The 24,149-nt window shown below is 47.5% G+C and overlaps 1 protein-coding gene across 1 annotated transcript; it reads right to left on the bottom strand.

Annotated features, from left to right (window-relative positions):
* Positions 1 to 186: 186 nt before the first annotated feature.
* Positions 187 to 13,941, bottom strand: prrt2 (proline-rich transmembrane protein 2). Its single transcript, XM_073033470.1, has 4 exons — positions 13,541 to 13,941; positions 8,084 to 8,454; positions 7,037 to 7,169; positions 187 to 6,490 (listed from the first exon to the last, which is right to left on the bottom strand). The coding sequence occupies exons 2-4, from the start codon at positions 8,450 to 8,452 to the stop codon at positions 6,480 to 6,482; spliced, it is 513 nt and encodes a 170-aa protein (XP_072889571.1). The 5' UTR covers positions 8,453 to 8,454; positions 13,541 to 13,941; the 3' UTR covers positions 187 to 6,479.
* Between the last annotated feature and the right edge of the window lie 10,208 nt (positions 13,942 to 24,149).

The raw sequence follows: 24,149 nt of genomic DNA, 5'->3' as shown, positions 1-24,149 counted from the left end.
GCCGCAGTGCGGGGAGCGGAGAGAGGCGGCAAGGGATCGACTGCTCCCTCCACATCGATCATCCATCTTCCTCTTCGGCAGCGCCTCAGGGGAGGGGTTGACAGCCAATCCCCACTCCATCGTCCCTCCCTGACTTGAGCACAATCTAGAGAGACGGAACACCGAGGAACGACACGCACACAGGGCTGGCAGTTCACATGCTGAATCTTTACTGTGTCATGCTCGCGTAGAAAAAGTTTGTGTATTAACATGCGGTTAAAACAAGCATACACACATATTCCGGTATAAATCACAAACTGTCCGTGGCTACAAGCCTTTACTTGAGCCCTTGGTGTTTAGGACATTCTGGGTGGGGAAGTGGGTGAAATATATTCGTAACATCTTCAAGACATCTCTCATGCGTTAGAAAACAAGCAAGCAGGATTCCCCAGTCTAACAAGCACCAATAAGTCAGTGTTCTGTTGTGTTTCAAATCCTCCTAGCGCTGTCCTGCTCTGTACCCAGTGTGGGCACTGAGAGCTCCCGACGGCAGGTCACACACACACACACACACACACACACACACACACACACACACACACACACACACACACACACACACACACACACACACACACACACACACACACACACACACACACACACACACACCTCTCCTTAGTCTGTACCCAGTGTGGGCACTGAGAGCTCCCGACGGCAGGTCACACACACACACACACACACACACACACACACACACACACACACACACACACACACACACACACACACACACACCTCTCCTTAGTCTGTACCCAGTGTGGGCATAGAGCGAGAGCTCCCGGGGGCAGGTACCACTCACACACAGCTCCCTGTACACCAGCTCCTGTCCAAGTATCTTTTAAATGCTGTTAATGTAGCTGTCTCCACCTCTGGGTGAAAATGGTACCAGTCATTCCCGATTAAACCTCTGCCCTCTCACCTTAAACCTGTGATCAGTTTTGGTCATCTTGCTACAGGAAAGATGCCATCGAGCTGGAATGAGTGCAGAGGAGATTGACGAGGATGTTACTGGGTCTCGAGGGACTGACATGGAGAGAGGGCAGGTTGGAACTTTATTCCCTGGAGTGAAGAAGATCAAGGAGTACAGATAGGGGAATGCACTTTTTCAAGTATGTAAAAAATACAAGAGAAATGAGAGTGGATATAGGACCGCTAGGAAATGGGGTTGAAGAAATAATAATGGGGGACGAGGAGATGGCAGATTAACTAAATGAGTATTTTAGATCAGTCTTCACTGTGGAAGGCACCAGCAGTGTGCCAGATGTTGAAGGGTGTGAGGGAAGAGAACTGAGTGCAGTTACTATTACAAGGGAGAAGCTGCTGAAAAAGCTGGAAGACCGAATGGTACATAACTCATCCAGACCAGATGAACTGCACCCCAGGGTTCTGAAAGAGGCAGCGTTAGAGATTGTGGAGGCATTAGAAATGATCTTTCAAAAATCACTAGACTCTGGCATTGTGCCAGAGGACTGGAAAATTGCAAATGTCACTCCACTCTTTAAGAAAGGAGGAAGGCAGCAGAAAGGAAATTATAGACCAGTTAGCCTGACCTCAGTGGTTGGGAAGATGTTAGAGTCAATTGTTAAGGATGAGGTGATGGAGTACTTGGTGACACAGGACAAGATAGGACAAAGTCAGCAAGGTTTCCTTCAGGGAAAATCCTGCCTGACGAACCTGTTGGAATTCTTTGAGGAAATTACAAGTAGGATAGAGAAAGGGGATGCAGTTGATGTTGTATATTTGGACTTTCAGAGAGCCTTTGGTATTACAGGAAAGTTAGACCATTGGCTGATTAGTAGGAGCAGTGAGTGGGAGTAAAAGAATCCTTTTCTGGTTGGCTGCCAGTGACTGGTGGTGATCCACTGGGGTCGGTGTTGGGACCATTTCTTTTTATGCTGTATATCAATGATTTATATGATAGAATAGATTACTTTGTTGCCAAATTTGCAGATAATATGAAGATTGGCGGAGCGGCAGTTAGTGTTGAGGAAACAGGTAGGATGCAGACGGACTTAAACAGATTAGCAGAAAGGCAAATGAAATACAATGTTGGAAAATGCATGGCTATGCATTTTGGTAGTGGAAATAAATGTGCAGACTATTTTCCAAACAGGGAGAAAATACAAAAATCTGAGATGCAGAGGGACTTGGAAGTCCTCGTGCAGAACAGCCTGAAGGTTAACTTGCAGGTTGAGTCGGTGGTGAGGAAGGCAAATGCAATGTTAGCATTCATTTCAAGAGGTCTAGAATACAAGAGCAGGGATGTGATGCTGAGGCTTTATAAGGCACTGGCGAGGCCTCACCTTGAGTATTGTGAACAGTTTTGGGCTCCTCATCTTAGAAAAGATGTGCTGGCATTGGAGAGAGTCCGGAGGAGGTTCACAAGAATGATTCCGGGAATGAAAGGGTTATCATACGAGGAATGTTTGATGGCTCTGGGTCTGTACTCACCGGAATTCAGAAGGATGAGGGGGGTCTCGTTGAAACCTTTCAAATGTTGAAAGGCCTAGACAGAGTAGATGTGGAAAGGATGTTTCCCATGGTGGGGGAGTCTAGGACAAGAGGGTACAGCCTCAGGATAATGGGGCATCCACAGAGATGCGGAGAAATTTCTTTAGCCAGAGGGTGGTGAATTTGTGGAATTTATTGCCACAGGCAGCTGTGGAGGCCAGGTCGTTGGGTGTATTTAAGGCAGAGATTGATAGGTTCTTGATTGGACATGACATCACAGGTTATGGGAAGAAGTCCAGGGAGTGGGGCTGAGGAGGGGAAAAATGATCAGCTATGATTGAATGGTGGAACAGACTTGATGGGCCAAATGGCCTAATTCTGCTCCTATGTCTTAGAGTCTTTTCTCCCAGAGGTGGGGAATCAAAAATCAAAGGGCACAGGATTAAGGTGAGAGGGGAGACATTTAACAGGGACCCGAGGAGCAACTTTTTTCACACAGAGGGTAGTCTCTACATGGAATGAGCTGCCAGAGGAAGTGGTTGAGGAAAGTACATTAATAACATTTAAAAGGCACTCAAACAGGTCCATGGACAGGAAAGGATCAGTCTAATATGGCCAAACACATGTGAATGGGACGAAATGCAATAGGCGTTGCCAGCACAAAGTGGTCAGGCCGAAGGGTCTCCTGTGTTATGTGACTCTGTAACTTTCCAGAGAACCTCCTCCACAATGTCCAAATCCTCCATTGCTATGGGGTGACCAGAAATGTACACTTTTAGTGTTAAGAAAGAAACTGCTGTAACATGGTTGGGGACTTCAAAGACAAGGAAGTCAATTCTTTTCCAACTGAGGTTCAAAATGAAAAAAAAATTTTATATTTTTAACTGAGAGTTAAAAAGGGCTGCAGGGTTCCAGCTGCAGAGAGCTGGGTTCAGACACTCCATCCTAGGAGTCTCCCAACTTCCCAACAATTTCACATTTTTGAGATGAATGCAGCATCCTGTCTGAATGCATCATGGCTTGTACACCAGCCTCTGCCCATGACCGCAAGGCCCTGCAGAGAGTTGTGGACATCACGGAAACCAGCCTCCCCTCCATGGACTGTCTACACTTCTCACTGCCTCGGTAAAGCAGCCAGGATTATCAAAGGTCCCCCTCCCACACCCCGGACATTTGGGCAGAGATACAGAAGCCTAAAAGCTCATCCCACCAGACTCAAGGGCAGCAGCTACCCCACACTGTGGCCCTAACACCTTACTGTCTGCCTGCACAGCTCTTTCTCTGTAATTGTGACACTTTATTCTGCATTCTGTTTTTGTTTTCCCTCAATGCACTGTGTTTTATGATCTGACCTGTGTGGACAGTGTGTGAGACAAACCCAAGCTCTTCACTGTATGTCAAAACGTGTAATGATAATAAACTGATTCCATTTCCTTCCTACAGCACAATGACCAGAAGGGGCGCAATACTCCAACCAAGGTTTGTGAAGTTGGAAAACATTCTCTCTCAGTTGTTATTCATCAAACGCCACCTTCACCGCCTCATCTACCAGGACCAGCACATGGAATTGTCAACACCAGACTGAACTGTCTTGTTGCAATCATAACCTTGAAGACACACACACACACACACACACACACACACACACACACACACACACACACACACACACACACACACACACACACACACACACACACACACACACACACACACACACACACACACACACACACACACACACACACACACACACACACACACACACCTTCCTAGCCTGTCCAGTCTCTCCTCCGAGCTCCAGCCCCCCAATCCCAACAACACCTTCCAGAATCTTTTTGCATCCTCTCCAGCTTAATTACACCCTTTGTATAGCTGGGTGATCAGGACTGTACACATTGACCAGAACTTCACACACTGACCAGTGCCCAGGACTGCTGCCTTGCTGTAGTCTCGTAAAGCTGGAATGGGACATCCCAACTCCTGAGCGGGTCCTGCCCATACCCCAGAAGAGATTTCCAGGGTTAAGGCTCGAAAGTAACTGAAGTTGCATGTCTTCCACCTCTTACCTCCCAGCTTCTTTCTTCATCTACCCCCCCCCACTCACCTATCACCTGTTAGCTTATACTCTTTCCTCTCTCCCCCCCCCCTTCTTATCCTGGCTTCTGCCCCCTTCCTTTCCAGTTCTGATGAAGGGTCTTGCTCCAAAATGTCAACTGTTAATTCCCATTGCCTGACCTGCCGAATTCCTCCAATATTTTGTGGGTTGTTCAAGATTTACAATAGACAATAGGTGCAGGAGTAGGCCATTCGGCCCTTCAAGCCAACACCACCATTCAATGTGATCATGGCTGATCATCCACAATCAGTACCCGTTCCTGCCTTCTCCCCATATCCCTTGACTCCGCTATCTTTAAGAGCTCTATCCAACTCTTTCTTGAAAGCATCCAGAGAATTGGCCTCCACTGCCTTCTGAGGCAGAGCATTCCACAGATCCACAACTCTCTGGGTGAAAAAGTTTTTCCTGAACTCCGTTCTAAATGGCCTACCCTTTGTTCTTAAATTGTGGACTCCCCCAACATCGGGAACATGTTTCCTGCCTCTAGTGTATCCAATCCCTTAATAATCTTATATGTTTCAATCAGCCCCCTCTCATCCTTCTAAATTCCAATGTATACGAGCCCAGTCGCTCCAATCTTTCAACATATGACCATCCCTTCATCCCGGGAATTAACCTCGTGAACCTAAGCTGCACTCCCTCAATAGCAAGAATGTCCTTCCTCAAATTTGGACACCAAAACTGAACACAATACTCCAGGTGGGGTCTCACCAGGGCCCTGTACAACTGCGGAAGGACCTTTTTGCTCCTAGACTCAACTCAACTCCCCTTGTTATTTCCAGCATCTCTTGTGTTTATGACTCAGTGTACACACGGGTGTCACAGGTAGATGGGGCAGTGCCCTGGCCTTCATCAGGCAGGGCACTGAGTACAGGAGTTGGGAGGTCACATTGCAGTTGTACAGGACTTGGGCTATTGTGTTCAGTTTTGGTCACCTTTCTACAGGAATGATGCCATGAAGCTGGAAAGAATGCAGAGGAGAATGACGAGGTTGTTGCTGGGACTAAAGGGACTGAATTACAGAGAGAGGGTGGGCAGGTTGGGACTTTATTCCCTGGAGTGTAGGAGACTGACAGGTGACCTTACAGAGGTGAATAAAACCAGAAGGGGCACAGTTAGGGTGAAAGAGCTCATTCTGTTTCCCCAGGGTTGGGGAATCAATAACCAGAGGGACAGGTTTAAATTGAGAGGGAAAAGATTTAACAGGGACATGATGAACAACTTTTTCACCCAGAGAGTGGTGTGTGTATGGAACGAGCTGCCAGAGGAAGTGGTTGAGACAGGTACATTAACAGCATTTAAGACACTCAGACAGGTAGGTCTGGCTGGAACAGGTACTTCAGTTGGCACGGAGCAGTTGGGAATTTCCAGCCATGTAGAGACCTACAGGCATTTTAAAATAACTCTCCCTCACCCTAATCCCATCCTTCCCCCACCATTGTTAAACATTGCCCCTCCTGCACAGTGGGTAGTTATTGTGCTAAAATTTCCCACAGGAGAACTCACTGCCTTGAGGACACAACTATCCACACCCTGGGGCAGGGCACCCAAGAGAGTGAGATCCCGATGGGTGGTGTCTCGGCATCCTTCCATGGGGTATAATAGGGTGGGGGGGAGACCATGTAGACGGCTCCTTCTGAGGATTCAGAACACATTCTGGGGAGAATCTCTGACCCTCCCTCCCATTTCAAGGTGGTTGCATAGGCATGCAAGGTGAACCCAGAAGTCCCCAGTGGTGTGGAGATGACAGAGAAGGGGGTGGGGAGATTCTGGCTGAGCCGATCCGTGCAGGCTTCTATCCTGGTGAGTCGATGCGGCACAGGAAAGCCGTCTCAATCCACGGAGATGGGGTATGTGGCTTCCGATCTCACTGCAGGACTGTGGAGAAAGAGAAAGGCAGTGAGTGGAACTGACGTTCCCATCCATTCCCACCATCCACCATCCCAATGGGACCCACCCATTCCCATTCATTCCCACCATCCACGTTCCGAATGAGACCAACCCCTTCTCTTTCATTCGTATCATCCACATTCCTAATGGGACTCATCCCTTCCCATTCATTCCCACTGTCCACTTTCCTGACGGGACCCACCCCTTCCCATTCATTCCCACCGTCCACATTCCTAATGGGACCCACTCCTTCCCATTCATTCCCACCATCCACATTCCTAACGGGACCCACCCCTTCCCATTCACACCCACCGTCTATATTCCCAATAGGACCAACCCTTTCCCATTCACACCCACCGCCCATATTCCCAATGGGACCAAGCCCTTTCCATTCACTCCCACCAAATGCCTGTTGGGTCCACCTCTTCCTGTTAATCCCACCACCCACATTCCCAATGGGATCCACCCCTTCCCATTAACTCCCACTGTCCACATTCCCAACGGGTCCCTGCCAATCCCACTGCACGCACTCACTGGAGAAATTAATCACACAGTATGCTCCGATGATGAGCAGGCCTCCCACAAGTGCCACCACACTCAGCATCTTGGCCACTCGTCCCAGCCGCCGGGCTCCATCAACATCTCCGTTCTGGAAGCTGTTCCTAGACTGGGGCAGAACACCATCATTCCCTCAGTGTGAGAGGACGAGCCTGTCCCCTGACCAAACTGCTCAACAGTGTGGAGGGAGTTTCACTCTGTGTCTGACCCCGGGAGTGTGTGATGGGACGGTGTGGAGGGAGATTCACTCTGTGTCTGACCCCGGGAGTGTGGGAAGGGACGGTGTGGAGGGAGATTCAGTCTGTGTCTGACCCCGGGAGTGTGTGATGGGACGGTGTGGAGGGAGTTTCACTCTGTCTGACCCCGGGAGTGTGTGATGGGATGGTGTGGAGGGAGCTTCACTCTGTGTCTGACACCGGGAGTGTGTGATGGGACGGTGTGGAGGGAGCTTCACTCTGTGTCTGACACTGGGAGTATGTGATGGGATGGTGTGGAGGGAGATTCACTCTGTGTCTGACCCCGGGAGTGTGTGATGGGATGGTGTGGAGGGAGATTCACTCTGTGTCTGACCCCGGGAGTGTGTGATGGGATGGTGTGGAGGGAGATTCACTCTGTGTCTGACCCCGGGAGTGTGTGATGGGATGGAGGGGAGGGAGCTTCACTCTGTATCTGACCCCAGGGATGTGTGATGGGACGGTGTGGAGGAAGCTTTACTGTATGTCTGACCCTTGGTGTGTGTGATGGGACGGTGTGGAGGGCGTTTCACTCTGTATCTGACCCCAGGGATGTGTGATGGGATAGTGTCGAGGGAGCTTCACTGTGTATCTGACCCCAGGGATGTGTGATGGGAAGGTGTCGAGGGAGCTTCACTGTGTGTCTGACCCCAGGGATGTGTGATGGGACGGTGTGGAGGGAGCTTCACTCTGTATCTGACCCGGGAGTGTGTGATGGAGAGGGACAGTGGGGTGATGCAGACAGATAGAAATGTAAGGTTTTGTTAAGAACGGGGGTGGCGGAACTCACCATGACGGAATAGACGAAGGCGACGATGTTGAGAGGCCAGATGGGGCAGAAACAGGAGAGGGCAGCCAGGAAAATGTAGTCACGAGGTTTCGGCAGCTCCACTCCATCCACCGTCTGCTGCGAGGCGGGACGGTACAGGCTGGGACGGGGCGAGTTTTGTCCCGCCGGGGGAGTCAGCTGGGAGACAGAGCCGGTCCTGGCCGCCCGCAGGGGTGTGTCCGTTAGTACTGCAGAGGTGCTGGGGTGCTCCATCACCCCGTGGCCATTCGCCTCAGGCTTCGGGGGGCTGGCAGGGGTCTTGTCCGCCGGGCGGGGGGTCGGCTGGGGGGTCACAACCTCCGGCAGCTGGCTCTCTGACGTCACGGCCATGGCTGATGGGGAGAGAGGGGTAGTGACGAGAGGAGGGTGAAGTGGTTGAGGGAGAGGGAACAGGGTGAGAGAGGGCGTGGGAGGACAGGGGAGGGAGGGAGTGAAGGGGAGAGGTGGGGCGGAGAGGAGAAAAGGGTGAGAGGGGTGGCAAGGAGGACAGAGAGGGGTGGAGGGGAGAGGGTGAGGGGGATAAAGGTGGAGGGAAAGAGGATGGGGAAAAGAGCAGAGAGAAGGGGAAAGAGGGTGGGGAGAGGGAGAGTGCAGTGAGAGGGTGAGTTGGGAGGGATGAGAGAGGGGAGTGGGAGGAGGAGAGGAGAAAGAGGAGGGAGGGGAGAGGCGGAGAGGGGAAGATAGGGCGGAAGGAGAGGCGAGAGAAGAGTGAGGGGGAAGAGGAATGAGAGGCGTGAGAGGGGAGGGATGAAGGGGAAAGGGTGGTAGGGTGAGGGTATCGTGGGGAGAGGTTTGGAGAAGGGTTGAGAGACTCAGAAGACAGTTGAAAGTGTACAGCACAGTCACGGGTCAGTCTGCCATCACACCCTGTGTGGAGCTGAAAATGTGAGTGGTCAGCAGGGCAGTAAACATCAGAGCAAGAGAGGGCGGAGAATGAATGAACAAGGAGCTGCGGGGACGTAAGGCCGGCTCGTCACCGGTCACCATGTCTCCACTCTGTGACAATTGTAAACCGACTTTACAATTCCAGCTTCTGCAGCCACTGCGTCCCGTGCAGACATGACCATCATTGCTCTGTGGGTCTGTGTGTGAGTGTGTGTGTGTGGGTGGGTGTGTGTGTGTGTGTGTGAGTGAGTGTGTGAGTGAGTGTGTGTGAGTGTGTGTGTGTGTGTGTGTGTGCGTGAGAGAGAGCGCGAGTGCGCAGAGGGAGAGAGGAAGGGAGGTGAAGAGAGAGAGGGGGAGTGTGTGGGGGAAGGTGAGAGGGAGATGGAGAGTGAAAGTGAGAGGGAGGGGATGGTATGCGTGTGTGAACGGTGTATGTGGAGATTAGAATCACACAACAAATGCAATCACACAGAAACAGGCCTGTCACACCAAACAGTCCATCCCAACCCACCTTGGAAATTTAGGTCTTCCCTATCCATGTACGTGTCCAAGCGCCTCGACCACTTTCTCTGGCAGCTTGTTCCATATATGGACCACCCTCTGGGTGCCTCTCAGATCCTATCTGTGTCCCTTGTGGTTTTATACACGTCTGTAAAATAACACCCCCCCCCCCAAACTCCTCTGCTCCAGGGAATAAAGTCCCAAACTGCCCACCCTGTCTCTGTAACTCAATCCCTTTAGTGCCAGCAATACTCTCCTGGATCTCTGCACCCTTCCAGCTCATTCTCGTTACATGGTGAGTGGTACGATGCTGAGGAGTGTGGTAGAACAAAGAGATCTGGCATCACAGAACCATAACGCCTTGAATTTTGCAACTCAAGTAGATAGGGTCAATGGCCCTCATGACTCAAAGTACTGAATATAGGAGATGAGATACTATGTTGAAGTTGTTTAAGATATTGGTGAGGCTTAATCTGAAGTATTGTGTGCAGTTTTGGTCACCTACCTACAGGAAAGGTGTAAATAAGATTGCAAGAGTACAGAGAAAATTTTCAAGGATGTTGCTGGGTCTGGAGGACCTGAGTTATAGAGAAAGATTGAATAAGTAAGGTCTTAATACTTTGGAGTGCAGGAGAATGAGGGGAGATTTGATACACAATTATGAGGGGTATTGATAGGGTAAATGCAAGCAGGCTTTTTCCACTGACGTTGGGTTCAGGGTGAAAGGTGAAATATTGACAGCGAACCTGAAGGGAACTTTTTCACCCAGACGATGGTGAGAGTGTGGAACAAGCTGCCAGTGCATGTGGCGAATGTGATTTCAATTGCAATGTTTAAGAGAAGTTTGGATTGGTACATGGGTGGGAGGGGTAAGGAGAGTGCAGGGCCAGTGGAACCAGGCAGAATATGTGTTCGGCACAGACTACATGGTCTGTTCCTATGACCATATGACAATAAACCTCCTCTGCGTTCTGTCCAAATTATGACTATAAACCTCCTCTGCATTTTTTCCAAATTAATGGCCTTAATTATAGCAGAGTGACTGGAACTGGCAACATTGCTGCAAGTGTGGTCCCTCTAATCTTGTGCAAATGCAACATAACATAACCCCTGTATCCAGTGCCCTGACCGATAAAGGCTAGTGTGTCAAACACCTTCTCTTCCCTGTCTACCTGTGATTCCACTTTCAGGGAACCCCTGGTCTCTCTGTTCTACAATACTCCCTAGAGCCCTGTCGTTCACTGTGAGAGTCCTATCCTGGTTTGTCTTCCCATAATACAACACCTTGCACTTATCAGAATTAAACTGCATTTGCCATTACTCAGCCCACTTTCCCAACTGATCAAGAACTCCCTGTAAATCCAAGCAATTACATTTAATATTCATCACATCAAACATGTCAGTGCTGCCTGCAAACTTACAGAAAACATCCTACAAGCTGCCGATAAAGATGACAAACAGCAATGGGCCCAGCACACACACCTGGGGAACACCACTAGTCATGGGTTCTCCAGTCCAGGAAACTCCCCACCCTCACCCTCTGCCTCCCACTATCGAACCAGTTGTGTGTCTAATTCTCCAGTTCTGCCCAGATCTCCCACAGGATCTAACCTTCCAGAGCAGGCTGCCATGGGGTAACTTACTGAACATTGTATAGACTGGAACAACTGCCTTGGAAATGACCAAACAATGGGTAACCCATTAAAAAATCATTGTATTCAGAAAACATCATCTCCCATGGCAAAAGTAGTTCTGACTACACACAGCAAACATATCTATCAGATGCAGAAATCTTCACAAACAGTGGCATAAAATAAACTATGACTCTGTATAGTTACACAGAGAACCTCACCCTGAATAAACAGTGACTCTGTACAGTTACACAGTGACCCTCACCCTGAATAAACTCTGTCACATTCCTGTTACACAGTGACCCTCATGCTGAATTAATAGTGACTGTACAGTTACACAGTGAGAGACCCTCACCCTGAATAAATAGTGACTCTATAAGGTTACACAGTAAGAGACTTTCACCCCTGAACAAACAGTGACTCTGTACAGTTACACAGTGAGAGACCCTCACCCTGAATAAATAGTGACTCTATAAGGTTACACAGTAAGAGACTTTCACCCCTGAACAAACAGTGACTCTGTACAGTTACACAGTGAGTGACCCTCACCCTGAATAAACAGTGACTCTGTACAGTTACACAGTGTTGGACCACACCCTGAATAAACAGTGACTCTGTACAGTTACACAGTGAGTGACCCTCACCCTGAATAAACAGTGACTCTGTACAGTTACACAGTGTTGGACCACACCCTGAATAAACAGTGACTCTGTACAGTTACACAGTGAGTGGCCCTCACTCTGAATAAACTGTGACTTTGTACAGTTACACAGTGAGTGACACTCACTCTGAAACAAAGAAATGACTCCCTACAGTTACACAGTGACCCCGTCCTGAATAAACAGTGATTGTGTAGAGTTACACAGTGAGTGACTCCAATCCTGAATAAACAGCTACTCTGTACAGTTACATTGAGACCCTCACCTTGAATAAATAGTGACACTGTACAGTTTCACAGTGTCTGGCCACACCCTGAACAGTGACTCTGTACAGTTACACAGTGAGTGACCCTCACCTCAAATAAACAGTGACTCTGTAAAGTTACACAGTGACCCTCATCCTGAATAAACAGTGACTCTGTATAGCTACACAGTGGCCTTCATCCAGAATAAACAGTGACTCTCACCCTGAATAAACTCTGACACACACCTGTTACACAGTGACCCTCACCCTGAATAAACAGTGACTCTGTACAGTTACACAATGACGCTCACCCTGAATAAACAGTGATTCTGTACAGTTACACAGTAAATGACCCTCACCCTAAATAAACTCTGACACACTCCTGTTACACAGTGACCCTCAAGCTGTAATTAATAGTGACTCTGTACAGTTACATAATGATGCTCACCCTGAATAAACAGTGACTCTGTACAGTTACACAGTGATGCTCACCCTGAATAAACAGTGACTCTGTACAGTTACACAGTGACCCTCACCCTGAATAAACTCTGACACACTCCTGTTACACAGTGACCCTCAAGCTGTAATTAATAGTGACTCTGTACAGTTACACAGTGATGCTCACCCTGAATAAACAGTGACTCTGTACAGTTACACAGTGATGCTCACCCTGAATAAACAGTGACTCTGTACAGTTACACAGTGATGCTCACCCTGAATAAACAGTGACTCTGTACAGTTACACAGTGATGCTCACCCTGAATAAACAGTGACTCTGTACAGTTACTCAGTGATGCTCACCCTGAATAAACAGTGACTCTGTACAGTTACACAGTGATGCTCACCCTGAATAAACAGTGACTCTGTACAGTTACACAGTGATGCTCACCCTGAATAAACAGTGACTCTGTACAGTTACACAGTGATGCTCACCCTGAATAAACAGTGACTCTGTACAGTTACACAGTGACGCTCACCCTGAATAAACAGTGACTCTGTACAGTTACACAATGATGCTCACCCTGAATAAACAGTGAGTGATGAGGGGAGAGGGAGGTTGGGGTCTAGGTAGATGGGGGGGGGGGAGCAGGGGAGTCTGAGGGAGAAAGCAGCTAAGTATAGAAGGGGGCAGATGTGATGGAATGGGGACGTTGGGGTGGGGACGATTATGTGGGGAAGGAGGAGTGTGTGGGAGAGCAGCAAGGAAGAAGGTTAGTGGAGGGGAGGTGGAGGGAAGTGAGAGGGAGGAGTTCAGGATGGGATAGCGGGAAGGATGGGGAGAGTGATGAGAGAGGGAGAACGAGAAAGGGAGGTGACGTTTGTAAGAATGAGAGATGGAGAGATGTGGGTGGGGTGGCGGTGGAGATTGGGGGCGTGGTGGTGGGGACGGGGGATAGGGGTTGCGGTCTGCGGCTGCGAACGGGGAGTGGTGGTGGGGGGGGGGTGAACAACCCACGGATGGGATTCCCGAATCCAGCCGATCTCTCCGCTGACTCACCGGATTTTCCCGGGACGCCGGGGGGATTCTGTCCGATTCCGCTGCCTCTCTCAGTGAAGCCGAGCTTCTGGTGGAGGAAGATGAGGAGGAGGGGGAGAGGGAGAGATACCCTGTGTATGAGAGAGACGCACCGCTTCCCCTGGGTGTAACAGGAGCTTATTCTGCCGTCACTCACTCCTCACACACAGAGTGCCTCTGCTCTCTCAAACACACGGACAGACACACACCCGTGTTTACCCTCTCAGCCACGCTCACACACTCGGTTGACACTCAGCCGGGATCCGTCACATCACAGACTCTGCAGTACGTCGCTCCGCACGACCGCATCCGTCCCTCACCCACACTCGCCCACTCCCCTCAGTCCTCCCTCTCTCTGTATCACACTCCCCCTCTCCCCTCAGCCCTTCCTCTACCGCACTCCCCCTTCCCCTCACTCCCCCTCCCCTCAGCCCTCCCTCTCTCTATATCACACTCCCCCACTCCTCCCTTTCTCTAGATCTAACAATCCTCTCTCTCCACACCCTCCTCCCTCTATCACAATCTTCTCTCTACTACACTTTCTTTATCATACTCTCTTTCCACACCCCTCCCTCTCTCCAGATGCCCCTCCATCTCTCTCTTTCATACACTCCCTCTCTCCCACACTCCTCCCTCTCTCCCACACTCCTCCCTCTCTCTTTCATACTCTCCCTCTCCCACACCCCTGCCTTTCTCTCTATCATACTCCTTTGCTCCTCACATCCCTCCCTTTCTCTCTCCCTTTCTTTCTCACATTCCCCCTCTCCCAACATTACTCCCTCTCTACCACACTCCTCCTCCTTCCATACCCCTCTCTGTCTCCCTTCTCACACCCCTCCTGGAGAACCCAGGACCACATTTCCTTCCCCCTCTCTCAATGTGGCTCTGGTGTCAAGATGTTGTAGTTCTCTGGTAAATTGTGTAAAAATTATGTTTACCCCGTGCTTCTCATGTTTAGATGTACTATGCTGCCACTGCTGGTTAAAGCAATTTTTCATGATGTTTATACCTGGTTATGAATGCCTGTGAAAACTAACAGACTTTAAGATCTTTAAACCTTGAGACAGTGGAGCAGAATTGGGCCATTCAGCCTATTGGTTTGGCTCCATTTCCCTCCCAACCCCATCCTCTGACCTTCACCCACAACTGTTCATGCCCTGACTAATGAAAAATCTATTATCCTCAGCCTTAAGTACACCCAATGACCTGGCCTCCACGTTCCCCCATTCTGCTTCATCTATCCTGCTTTTATTTCCTCAAAGAATTCCCTTAGGGAAACCATACTGACTACAGTCCATTTTATCATGTGCCTCCAAGTACCACAAAACCTCATCCAGCATCTTCCCAGCCACTGAGGTCAAGCTAAGTGGCATTCAGTTTCCTTTCTTCTGCCTGCCCCCCTCCCTTCTTGAAGACAGGAGTGACATTTGCAATTTTCCAGTCCTCTGGAACCTTGCCAGAATGGAGTGATTCTTGAAAAATGCTTATTAACACTTTCACTATCTGTTCAGCCATGTCTTTCAGAACCCTGGGGTGTAGTCCATCTTGTTCGGTGACTTAACTACCTTCAGACCTTTCAGCTTCCCAAGCACCTTCTCCCTCGTAATGGCAGCTTCACTCAGTTCTGCCCCCGACACTCTCAAACCTCTGGCATACTACTCGGTAACCTGGGTATACCGGCTGGGTAAACTGATGGCATGAACATTGACTTCTCTAACTTCTGTTAATACCCCTCCTCCCCTATTTACCCCATCCCTGATATATTTAGTTTCCCCCCCTTTTTTCTCTCTCTTTCTGCCCATCACTCTGCCTGTGCTCCCCTCCCCCTTTCTTTCTCCCTAGGCCTCCCGTCCCATGATCCTTTCCCTTCTCCAGCTCTGTATCCCTTTTGCCAATCACCTTTCCGGCTCTCAGCTTCACCCCACCCACTCCGGTCTTCTCCTATCATTTTGCATTTTCCCCTCCCCCTCCTACTTTCAAATCTCTTACTATCTCACCTTTCAGTTAGTCCTGACGAAGGGTCTCGGCCCGAAACGTCGACAGTGCTTCTCCTTATAGATGCTGCCTGGCCTGCTGTGTTCCACCAGCACTTTGTGTGTGTTGCATACTACTAGTGTCTTCCACAGTCAAGAAGGATGCAAAATAATTATTGTTTAATCTGCGACTTCCTTGCCCCCAGCATCATTTTCTAGTGGTCCAATATCCATCCTCTCCTCTTATTTACATATCTGAAAAAACTTTTGTTATTCTCTTTAGGGGTTGGAGGGGATGTTGCAGCATATCACCTCTGGCACTCTGGTGGAGGGCATTGACTCTGATGGCTGCAAGCAGGTGACACAATTGGTTTGAGGCCATACAGCTCTGCTGCTGTTCACCAATAAACCAGTGAATAAGACTTGCAGCATTCCACAGCACCAATGCCCAGTCACTCGCTACTGGGCTACACACCACCTTCACACAACCAGTCTGACACAGGCACCAAGTTCAGCTCCTTCAGTTCCCCCGCCAACGAGCAACTCGCTGATAGGGTAAACCTGTAGTTTAAGTTCTCAATGTCCAGCAGGACATTGTAAAAAAATTTGTTAAAAAATTGTAAAAATTGACATTTGTAAAAAAAAATGCTTATAAAAGATGGGATTATGATGTTAATTGTGCTTGCATCAAACCAGATGACACTGGTTAATAGTTCAAGGAAACTTGCAGACCAGTGATACTCTCACTTAGCACATCACTTAGATTAAAGGAATTGTATTTGTATTTTGTGTTTTAGAAATCATTTGTAACTTGGAAATCTTATACAAGATAGAAATCCTCTACGAGTTTTAAAGGTGTTTTAAGAATTTTATCTAAATTTAAATATGCATCATTAAAATAAATGAACCGTATTTAGAACTACTTTGCTAGCTGGAAGTATTTCCTCTTTGGTGGTGGGGGAGCCCACTGCTCAAGTCGTGGTCATTGGCATATAAACTTGTCATGGAAGATAAACAGAGTTGGTTGCTACAGTATAACCTCCTTTTAGAGAGGGTACCCAGAACTATCTGCATCAGAGAGAGCTAAAGATCTTCATTTGAGTTTAGAACTTCACAGACAGCAAAGCCAATACCTTCAAGTACTGACTATCTACACCAACAATGATTTCACTGCATGTTTCTACACACGTGAGAAATGAAGCACATCCTAATATTAATCTTAGAGGTGTGGGTGGGGGGGGGGATTACAGAGACAGAGAGGATATATGGGAGGGGGTAGAGTAGGAGTCAGAGAGGGTTAGAAACATAGGAACACTGCAGCAGAATACAGGCCCTTCAGCCCATAATGCTGTACCGGACATGTACTTACTTTAGAAATTACCATAGCCCTCTATTTTTCTAAGCTCCATGTACCTATCCAGGAGTCTCTTAAAAGACCCTATCATATCCTCCATCACTGTCGCTGGCAGCCCATTCCTCGCACTCACCACTCTCTGTGTAAAAAAACTTACCTCTGACATCTACCTACTTCCAAGCACCTTAAAACTGTGCCTTCTTGTGCTAGCCATTTCAGCTCTGGGAAAAAGCCTTTGACTATCCACACGATCAATGCTGCTCCAAGGAGAAAAGGCTGAGTTCACTCAACCTATTCTCATAAGGCATGCTCCCCAATCCAGGTAACATCCTTGCACATCTCCTCTGCACCCTTTCTATAGTTTCCACATCCTTCCTGTAGTGAGGAGACCAGAACTGAGCACAGTACTCCAAGTGGGGTCTAACCTGGGTCTTATGTAGCTGTAACATTACGTCTCGGCTATTAAACTCAATACCACGGTTGATGAAGGCCAATGCACCGTACGCCTTCTTAACCACACAGTCAACCTGTGCTATAGCTTTGAGTGTCCTATGGACTCAGACCCAAAGATTTCTCTGATCTTCCACACTGCCAAGAGTCTTACCATTAATACTATATTCTGCTATCATATTTGACCTACCAAAATGAACCACCTCACACTTATCTGGGATGCACTCTGTCTGCCACTTCTCAGCCCAGTTTTGCATCCTATCGATGTCCTGCTGTAACCTCTGATAGCCCTCCACACTATCCACAACACCCCCAACCTTTGTGTCATCAGCAAATTTACTAACCCATCTCTCCACTTCCTTATCCAAGTCATTTATAAAAATCACGAAGAGTAAGGGTCCCAGAACAGATCCCTGAGGTACACCACTGGTCACTGACCTCCATGCAGAATATGACCTGGCTACAACCACTCTTTGCCTTCTGTGGGCAAGCCAGTTCTGGATCCACAAAGCAATTTCCCCTTGTATCCCATGCCTCCTTACTTTCTCGATAAGCCTTGCATGGAGTACTTTATCAAATGACTTGCTGAAATCCATATACACTACATCTACTACTCTTCCTTCATCAATGTGTTTAGACACATCCTCAAAAAATTCAATCAGGCTCATAAGGCACGACTTGCCTTTGACAAAGCTATGCTGACTATTCCTGACTATTATGCCTCTCCAAATATTCATAAATCCTGCTTCTCAAGATCTTTTCTATCAACTTACCAACCACTGAAGTAAGCCTCACTGGTCTATAATTTCCTGGGCTATCTCTACTCCCTTTCTTGAATAAGGGACCAATATCTGCAACCCTCCAATCTTTTGGGACCTCCACATTGGTAATGCAAAGATCATTGCCAGAGGCTTATCAATCTCCTCCCTCACCTCCCACAGGAGCCTGGGGTACATCTCATCCAGTCCCAGAGACTTATCCAACTTGATGCTTTCCAAAAGCTCCAGCACATCCTTTTTTAAAATGTCCATATGCTCAAGCTTTTCAGTCTGCTGTAAATCATCCCTACAATGCCAAGATTCTTTTCCGTAGTGAATACTGAAGCAAAGTGTTCCTTCAAGTGCCCCTGCTATCTCCTCCGGTTCCATACACACTTTTCTACTGTCACACTTGATTGGTCCTATTCTCCCACACCTTATCCTCTTGCTCTTCACATACTTGTAGAATGACTTGGAGGTTTTCCTTAAACCTGCTCACCAAGGTCTTCTCACGGCCCCTTCTGGCTCTCCGAATTTCATTCTTAAGCTCTTTTCTGCTAGCCTTATAATCTTCTAGATCTCTATCATTACCTAGTTATTTTGAACCTTTCGTAAGCTACTCATTTCTTCTTGACAAGATTTTCAACAGCCTTTGTACGCCACAGTTCCTGTACCCTACCATCCTTTCCCTCTCATTGGAATGTACCTATGCAGAACACCATGAAAATATCCCCTGAACATACGACACATTTTTGCTGTACATTTTTCTGAGAACATCTGTTCCCAATTTATGCTTCCAAGTTCCTGCCTGATAGCTTCATATTTCTCCTTACTTCAATTAAATGCTTTCCTAACTTCCTAATGTTCCTATCCTTCTCTAATGCTATAGTAAGGAGATAGAATTGTGATCACTATCTCCAAAACGCTCTCCCACTGAGAGACCTGACACCTGACCAGGTTCATTTCCCAATACCAGATCAAGTACAGCCTCTCCTCTGTAAGCTCAGAAACATAGAAAACCTACAGCACAATACAGGCCCTTCGGCCCACAAAGCTGTGCTGAACATGTCCTTACCTGAGAAATTACCTAGGGTTACCCAGAGCCCTCTATTTTTCTAAGCTTCATGGACCTATCCAGGAGTCTCTTAAAAGACTCTATTGTATCTGCCTCCAGCACTGCTGGAATGGCAGCCCATTCCACGCACTCACCATTCTCTGTGTAAAAAACTTACCCCTGATAGACAATAGACAATAAGTGCAGAAGTAGACCATTCGGCCCTTCGAGCCTGCACCACCATTCTGAGATCATGGCTGATCATCTACTATCAATACCCGGTTCCTGCCTTGTCCCTATATCCTTTGATTCCCCTATCCATAAGATACCTATCTAGCTCCTTCTTGAAAGCATCCAGAGAATTGGCCTCCACTGCCTTCTGAGGCAGTGCATTCCACACCCCCACAACTCTCTGGGAGAAGAAGTTTTTCCTTAACTCTGTCCTAAATGACCTACCCCTTACTCTCAAACCATGCCCTCTGGTACTGGACTCTCCCAGCATCTGAAACATATTTCCTGCCTCTATCTTGTCCAATCCCTTAATAATCTTATATGTTGCAATCAGATCCCCTCTTAATCTCCTTAATTCCAGCGTGTACAAGCCCAGTCTCTCTAACCTCTCTGCGTAAGACAGTCCGGACATCCCAGGAATTAACCTTGTGAATCTACGCTGCACTTCCTCTACAGCCAGGATGTCCTTCCTTAACCCTGGAGACCGAAACTGTACACAATACTCCAGGTGTGGTCTCACCAAGGCCCTGTACAAATGCAAAAGGATTTCCTTACTCTTGTACTCAATTCCCTTTGTAATAAAGGCCAACATTCCATTAGCCTTCTTCACTGCCTGCTGCACTTGCTCATTCACCTTCAGTGACTGATGAACAAGGACTCCTAGATCTCTTTGTATTTCTCCCTTACCTAACTCTACACTGTTCAGATAATAATCTGCCTTCCTGTTCTTACTCCCAAATTGGATAACCTCACACTTATTCACATTAAACGTCATCTGCCAAGTATCTGCCCACTCACTCAGCCTATCCAAGTCACCCTGAATTCTCCTAACATCCTCATCACATGTCACACTGCCACCCAGCTTAGCATCATCAGCAAACTTGCTGATGTTATTCTCAATTCCTTCATCTAAATCATTGATGTAAATCGTAAACAGCTGTGGTCCCAATACCGAGCCCTGTGGCACCCCACTAGTCACCACCTGCCATTCCGAGAAACACCCATTCACTGCTACCCTTTGCTTTCTATCTGCCAACCAGTTTTCTATCCATGTCAATATCTTCCTCCCAATGCCATGAGCTCTGATTTTACCCACCAATCTCCTATGTGGGACCTTATCAAATGCCTTCTGAAAATCGAGGTACACTACATCCACTGGATCCCCCTTATCTAACTTCCTGGTTACATCCTCGAAAAACTCTAATTGATTAGTCAAGCATGATTTGCCCTTGGTAAATCCATGCTGGCTCGGCCCAATCCTATTACTGCTATCTAGATATGCCATTATTTCGTCTTTAATAATGGACTCTAGCATCTTCCCCACTACTGATGTTAGGCTGACAGGACGATAGTTCTCTGTTTTCTCCCGCCCTCCTTTCTTAAAAAGTGGGATAACATTAGCCATTCTCCAATCCTCAGGAACTGATCCTGAATCTAAGGAACATTGGAAAATTCTAACATTCTTGCAGGAAAGTTTGCTAGTGCTTCTCGAGTGGGTTTAAACTAATTTTGCAGGGGGCAGGGATCCAGAATGCGAGAGAGTATGGCAAGATGAAGAATAAAGGACAGGTGGGGACTACACGGTTCCGGAATATTAAGTGTGTAGTAGAGAAAGGTGAGGTGGAACAAGTGATAAGGAGGACACATGTACAGAGGGATGGTCTGACGGAACATGGAGTTAAATGTGCTGAAAGAATAAGTAAATTTAGAAAGGACAACAAAATTCAAGGGGCGTATAGTCCGAAGGGAGTTCAGGGATCTGGGTTAAGCACAATAGGCAGCGATTTAAACAGAGAGAGGAGAAATGGGCTAAAAATTCTATATTTGAATGCACGGTGTCAGAAATAAGGCAGATGAGCTTGAAGCCCAGGTGCAAATGGGTAACTATGATGTTGTTGGGATAACGGAGACATGGCTGCAGGGAGATCAGACCTGGGAAATGAATGTACAAGGGTATACATGCTATCGTAGGGACAGAAATGTGGGCAGAGGGGGTAGGGTGGCCCTGTTGGTGAGGAATGAGATTCAGTCCTTTGCAAGGGGGGACACAGGATCAGGAGAAGTGGAGTCTGTGTGGATAGAACTGAGGAACAGTAAGGGCAAAATGACCCTAATGGGTGTTGTCTACAGGCCACCAAACAGTAGCATGGATATTGGGTGCAAGTTGAATAGGGAGTTAACATTGGCATGTGGCAAAGGTAATGTCACAGTAGTTATGGGGGATTTCAACATGCAGGTGAACTGGGAGAATCAGGTTGGTTCTGGACCCCAGGATAGGGAGTTTGTAGAGTGCCTACGGGATGCATTCTTGGAACAGCTTGTACAAGAGCCGACCAGGGACAAGGCTATTCTGGATTTAGTCTTGTGTAATGAACAGGATTTGATAAGCGATCTTGAAGTAAAGGAGCCATTAGGAGGTTGTGACCACAATATTTTAAGTTTTTATCTGCAATTTGAGAAGGATAAGGGCAGATCGGAGGTGTCAGTGTTGCAGTTGAACAGAGGAAACTATGGAGCCATGAGGGAGGAGCTGGCCAAAGTTAAATGGACGGATATCCTAGCAGAAAAGACAGTGGAACAGCAATGGCAAGTATTCTTGGGAATAATGCACAAAGTGCAAAATCAGTTCATCCCCTGGAGAAGGAAGGTTTTAAAGGGGGGAAAGGGGCCACAGTGGTTGACAAAGGAAGTCAGAGATTGCATAGCATTAAAAAAAAAGTATGACAGAGCTAAGGTGAGTGGGAAGACAGATGATTGGGAAATTTTTAAGGAACAACAGAACTTAACTAAAAAGGCAAGACGGGGAGAAAAAATGAGGTATGAACGCAAGCAAGCTAGCAATATAAAGGAGGATAGCAAAAGCTTTTTTAGGTATATGAAGAGCAAGAAGATAGTTAAGAACAATGTTGGGCCCTTGAAGAATGAATTGGGTGAAATTGTTATGGGAAACAGAGAAATGGCAGAAGAATTTAATAAGTACTTTAGATCTGTCTTCACTAGGGAAGACACAAGCAATCTCCCAGATGCATGGATGGGCCAAGGACATAGGGTAACAGAGGAATTGAAACAGATTGACATTAGGAAGGAAACGGTGATGAGTAGACTGATGGGACTGAAGGCTGACAAATCCCCAGGTCCAGATGGTTTGCATCCTGGGGTACTAAAGGGGGTGGCCCCGGAAATTGTGGATGCATTGGTAATCATTTTCCAATGTTCCTTAGATTCAGGATCAGTTCCTGAGGATTGGAGAATGGCTAATGTTATCCCATTTTTTAAGAAAGGAGGGAGGGAGAAAACAGAGAACTATCATCCTGTCAGCCTAACATCAGTAGTGGGGAAGATGCTAGAGTCCATTATTAAAGATGAAATAGTGGCATATCTAGATAGCAGTGATAGGATTGGGCCAAGCCAGCATGGATTTACCAAGGGCAAATCATGCTTGACTAATCTATTGGGAGTTTTTCGAGGATGTAACCAGGAAGTTAGACAAGGGAGATCCAGTGGATGTAGTGTACCTCGATTTTCAGAAAGCATTTGATAAGGTCCCACATAGGAGATTGGTGGGTAAAATCAAAGCTCATGGCATTGGGGGGAAGATATTGACATGGATAGAAAACTGGTTGGCAGATAGAAAGCAAAGGGTAGCGGTGAATGGGTGTTTCTCGGAATGGCAGGTGGTGACTAGTGGGGTGCCACAGGGCTCGGTATTGGGACCACAGCTGTTTACGATTTACATCAATGATTTAGATGAAGGAATTGAGAATAACATCAGCAAGTTTGCTGATGATACTAAGCTGGGTGGCAGTGTGACATGTCATGAGGATGTTAAGAGAATTCAGGGTGACTTGGATAGGCAGAGTGAGTGGGCAGATACTTGGCAGATGACATTTAATGTGAATAAGTGTGAGGTTATCCAATTTGGGAGTAAGAACAGGAAGGCAGATTATTATCTGAACAGTGTAGAGTTAGGTAAGGGAGAAATACAAAGAGATCTAGGAGTCCTTGTTCATCAGTCACTGAAGGTGAATGAGCAAGTGCAGCAGGCAGTGAAGAAGGCTAATGGAATGTTGGCCTTTATTACAAAGGGAATTGAGTACAAGAGTAAGGAAATCCTTTTGCATTTGTACAGGGCCTTGGTGAGACCACACCTGGAGTATTGTGTACAGTTTTGGTCTCCAGGGTTAAGGAAGGACATCCTGGCTATAGAGGAAGTGCAGCGTAGATTCACAAGGTTAATTCCTGGGATGTCCGGACTGTCTTACACAGAGAGGTTAGAGAGACTGGGCTTGTACACGCTGGAATTAAGGAGATTAAGAGGGGATCTGATTGCAACATATAAGATTATTAAGGGATTGGACAAGATAGAGGCAGGAAATATGTTCCAGATGCTGGGAGAGTCCAGTACCAGAGGGCATGGTTTGAGAATAAGGGGTAGGTCATTTAGGACAGAGTTAAGGAAAAACTTCTTCTCCCAGAGAGTTGTGGGGGTGTGGAATGCACTGCCTCGGAAGGCAGTGGAGGCCATTTCTCTGGATGCTTTCAAGAAGGAGCTAGATAGGTATCTTATGGATAGGGGAATCAAGGGATATGGGGACAAGGCAGGAACCGGGTATTGATAGTAGATGATCAGCCATGATCTCAGAATGGCGGTGCAGGCTCAAGGGGGGAGTGGTCTACTTCTGCACCTATTGTCTAAAATGATTACCAATGCATCCGCGATTTCCAGAGCCATCTCCTCTGGTACCCTAGGATGCAGACCGTCTGGACCTGG

Source organism: Hemitrygon akajei, chromosome 31 (genome assembly GCF_048418815.1).
Source record: "Hemitrygon akajei chromosome 31, sHemAka1.3, whole genome shotgun sequence".
Classification (NCBI taxonomy): Eukaryota; Metazoa; Chordata; class Chondrichthyes; order Myliobatiformes; family Dasyatidae; genus Hemitrygon; species Hemitrygon akajei.
This window is presented reverse-complemented; position numbering and strand designations above follow the sequence as displayed.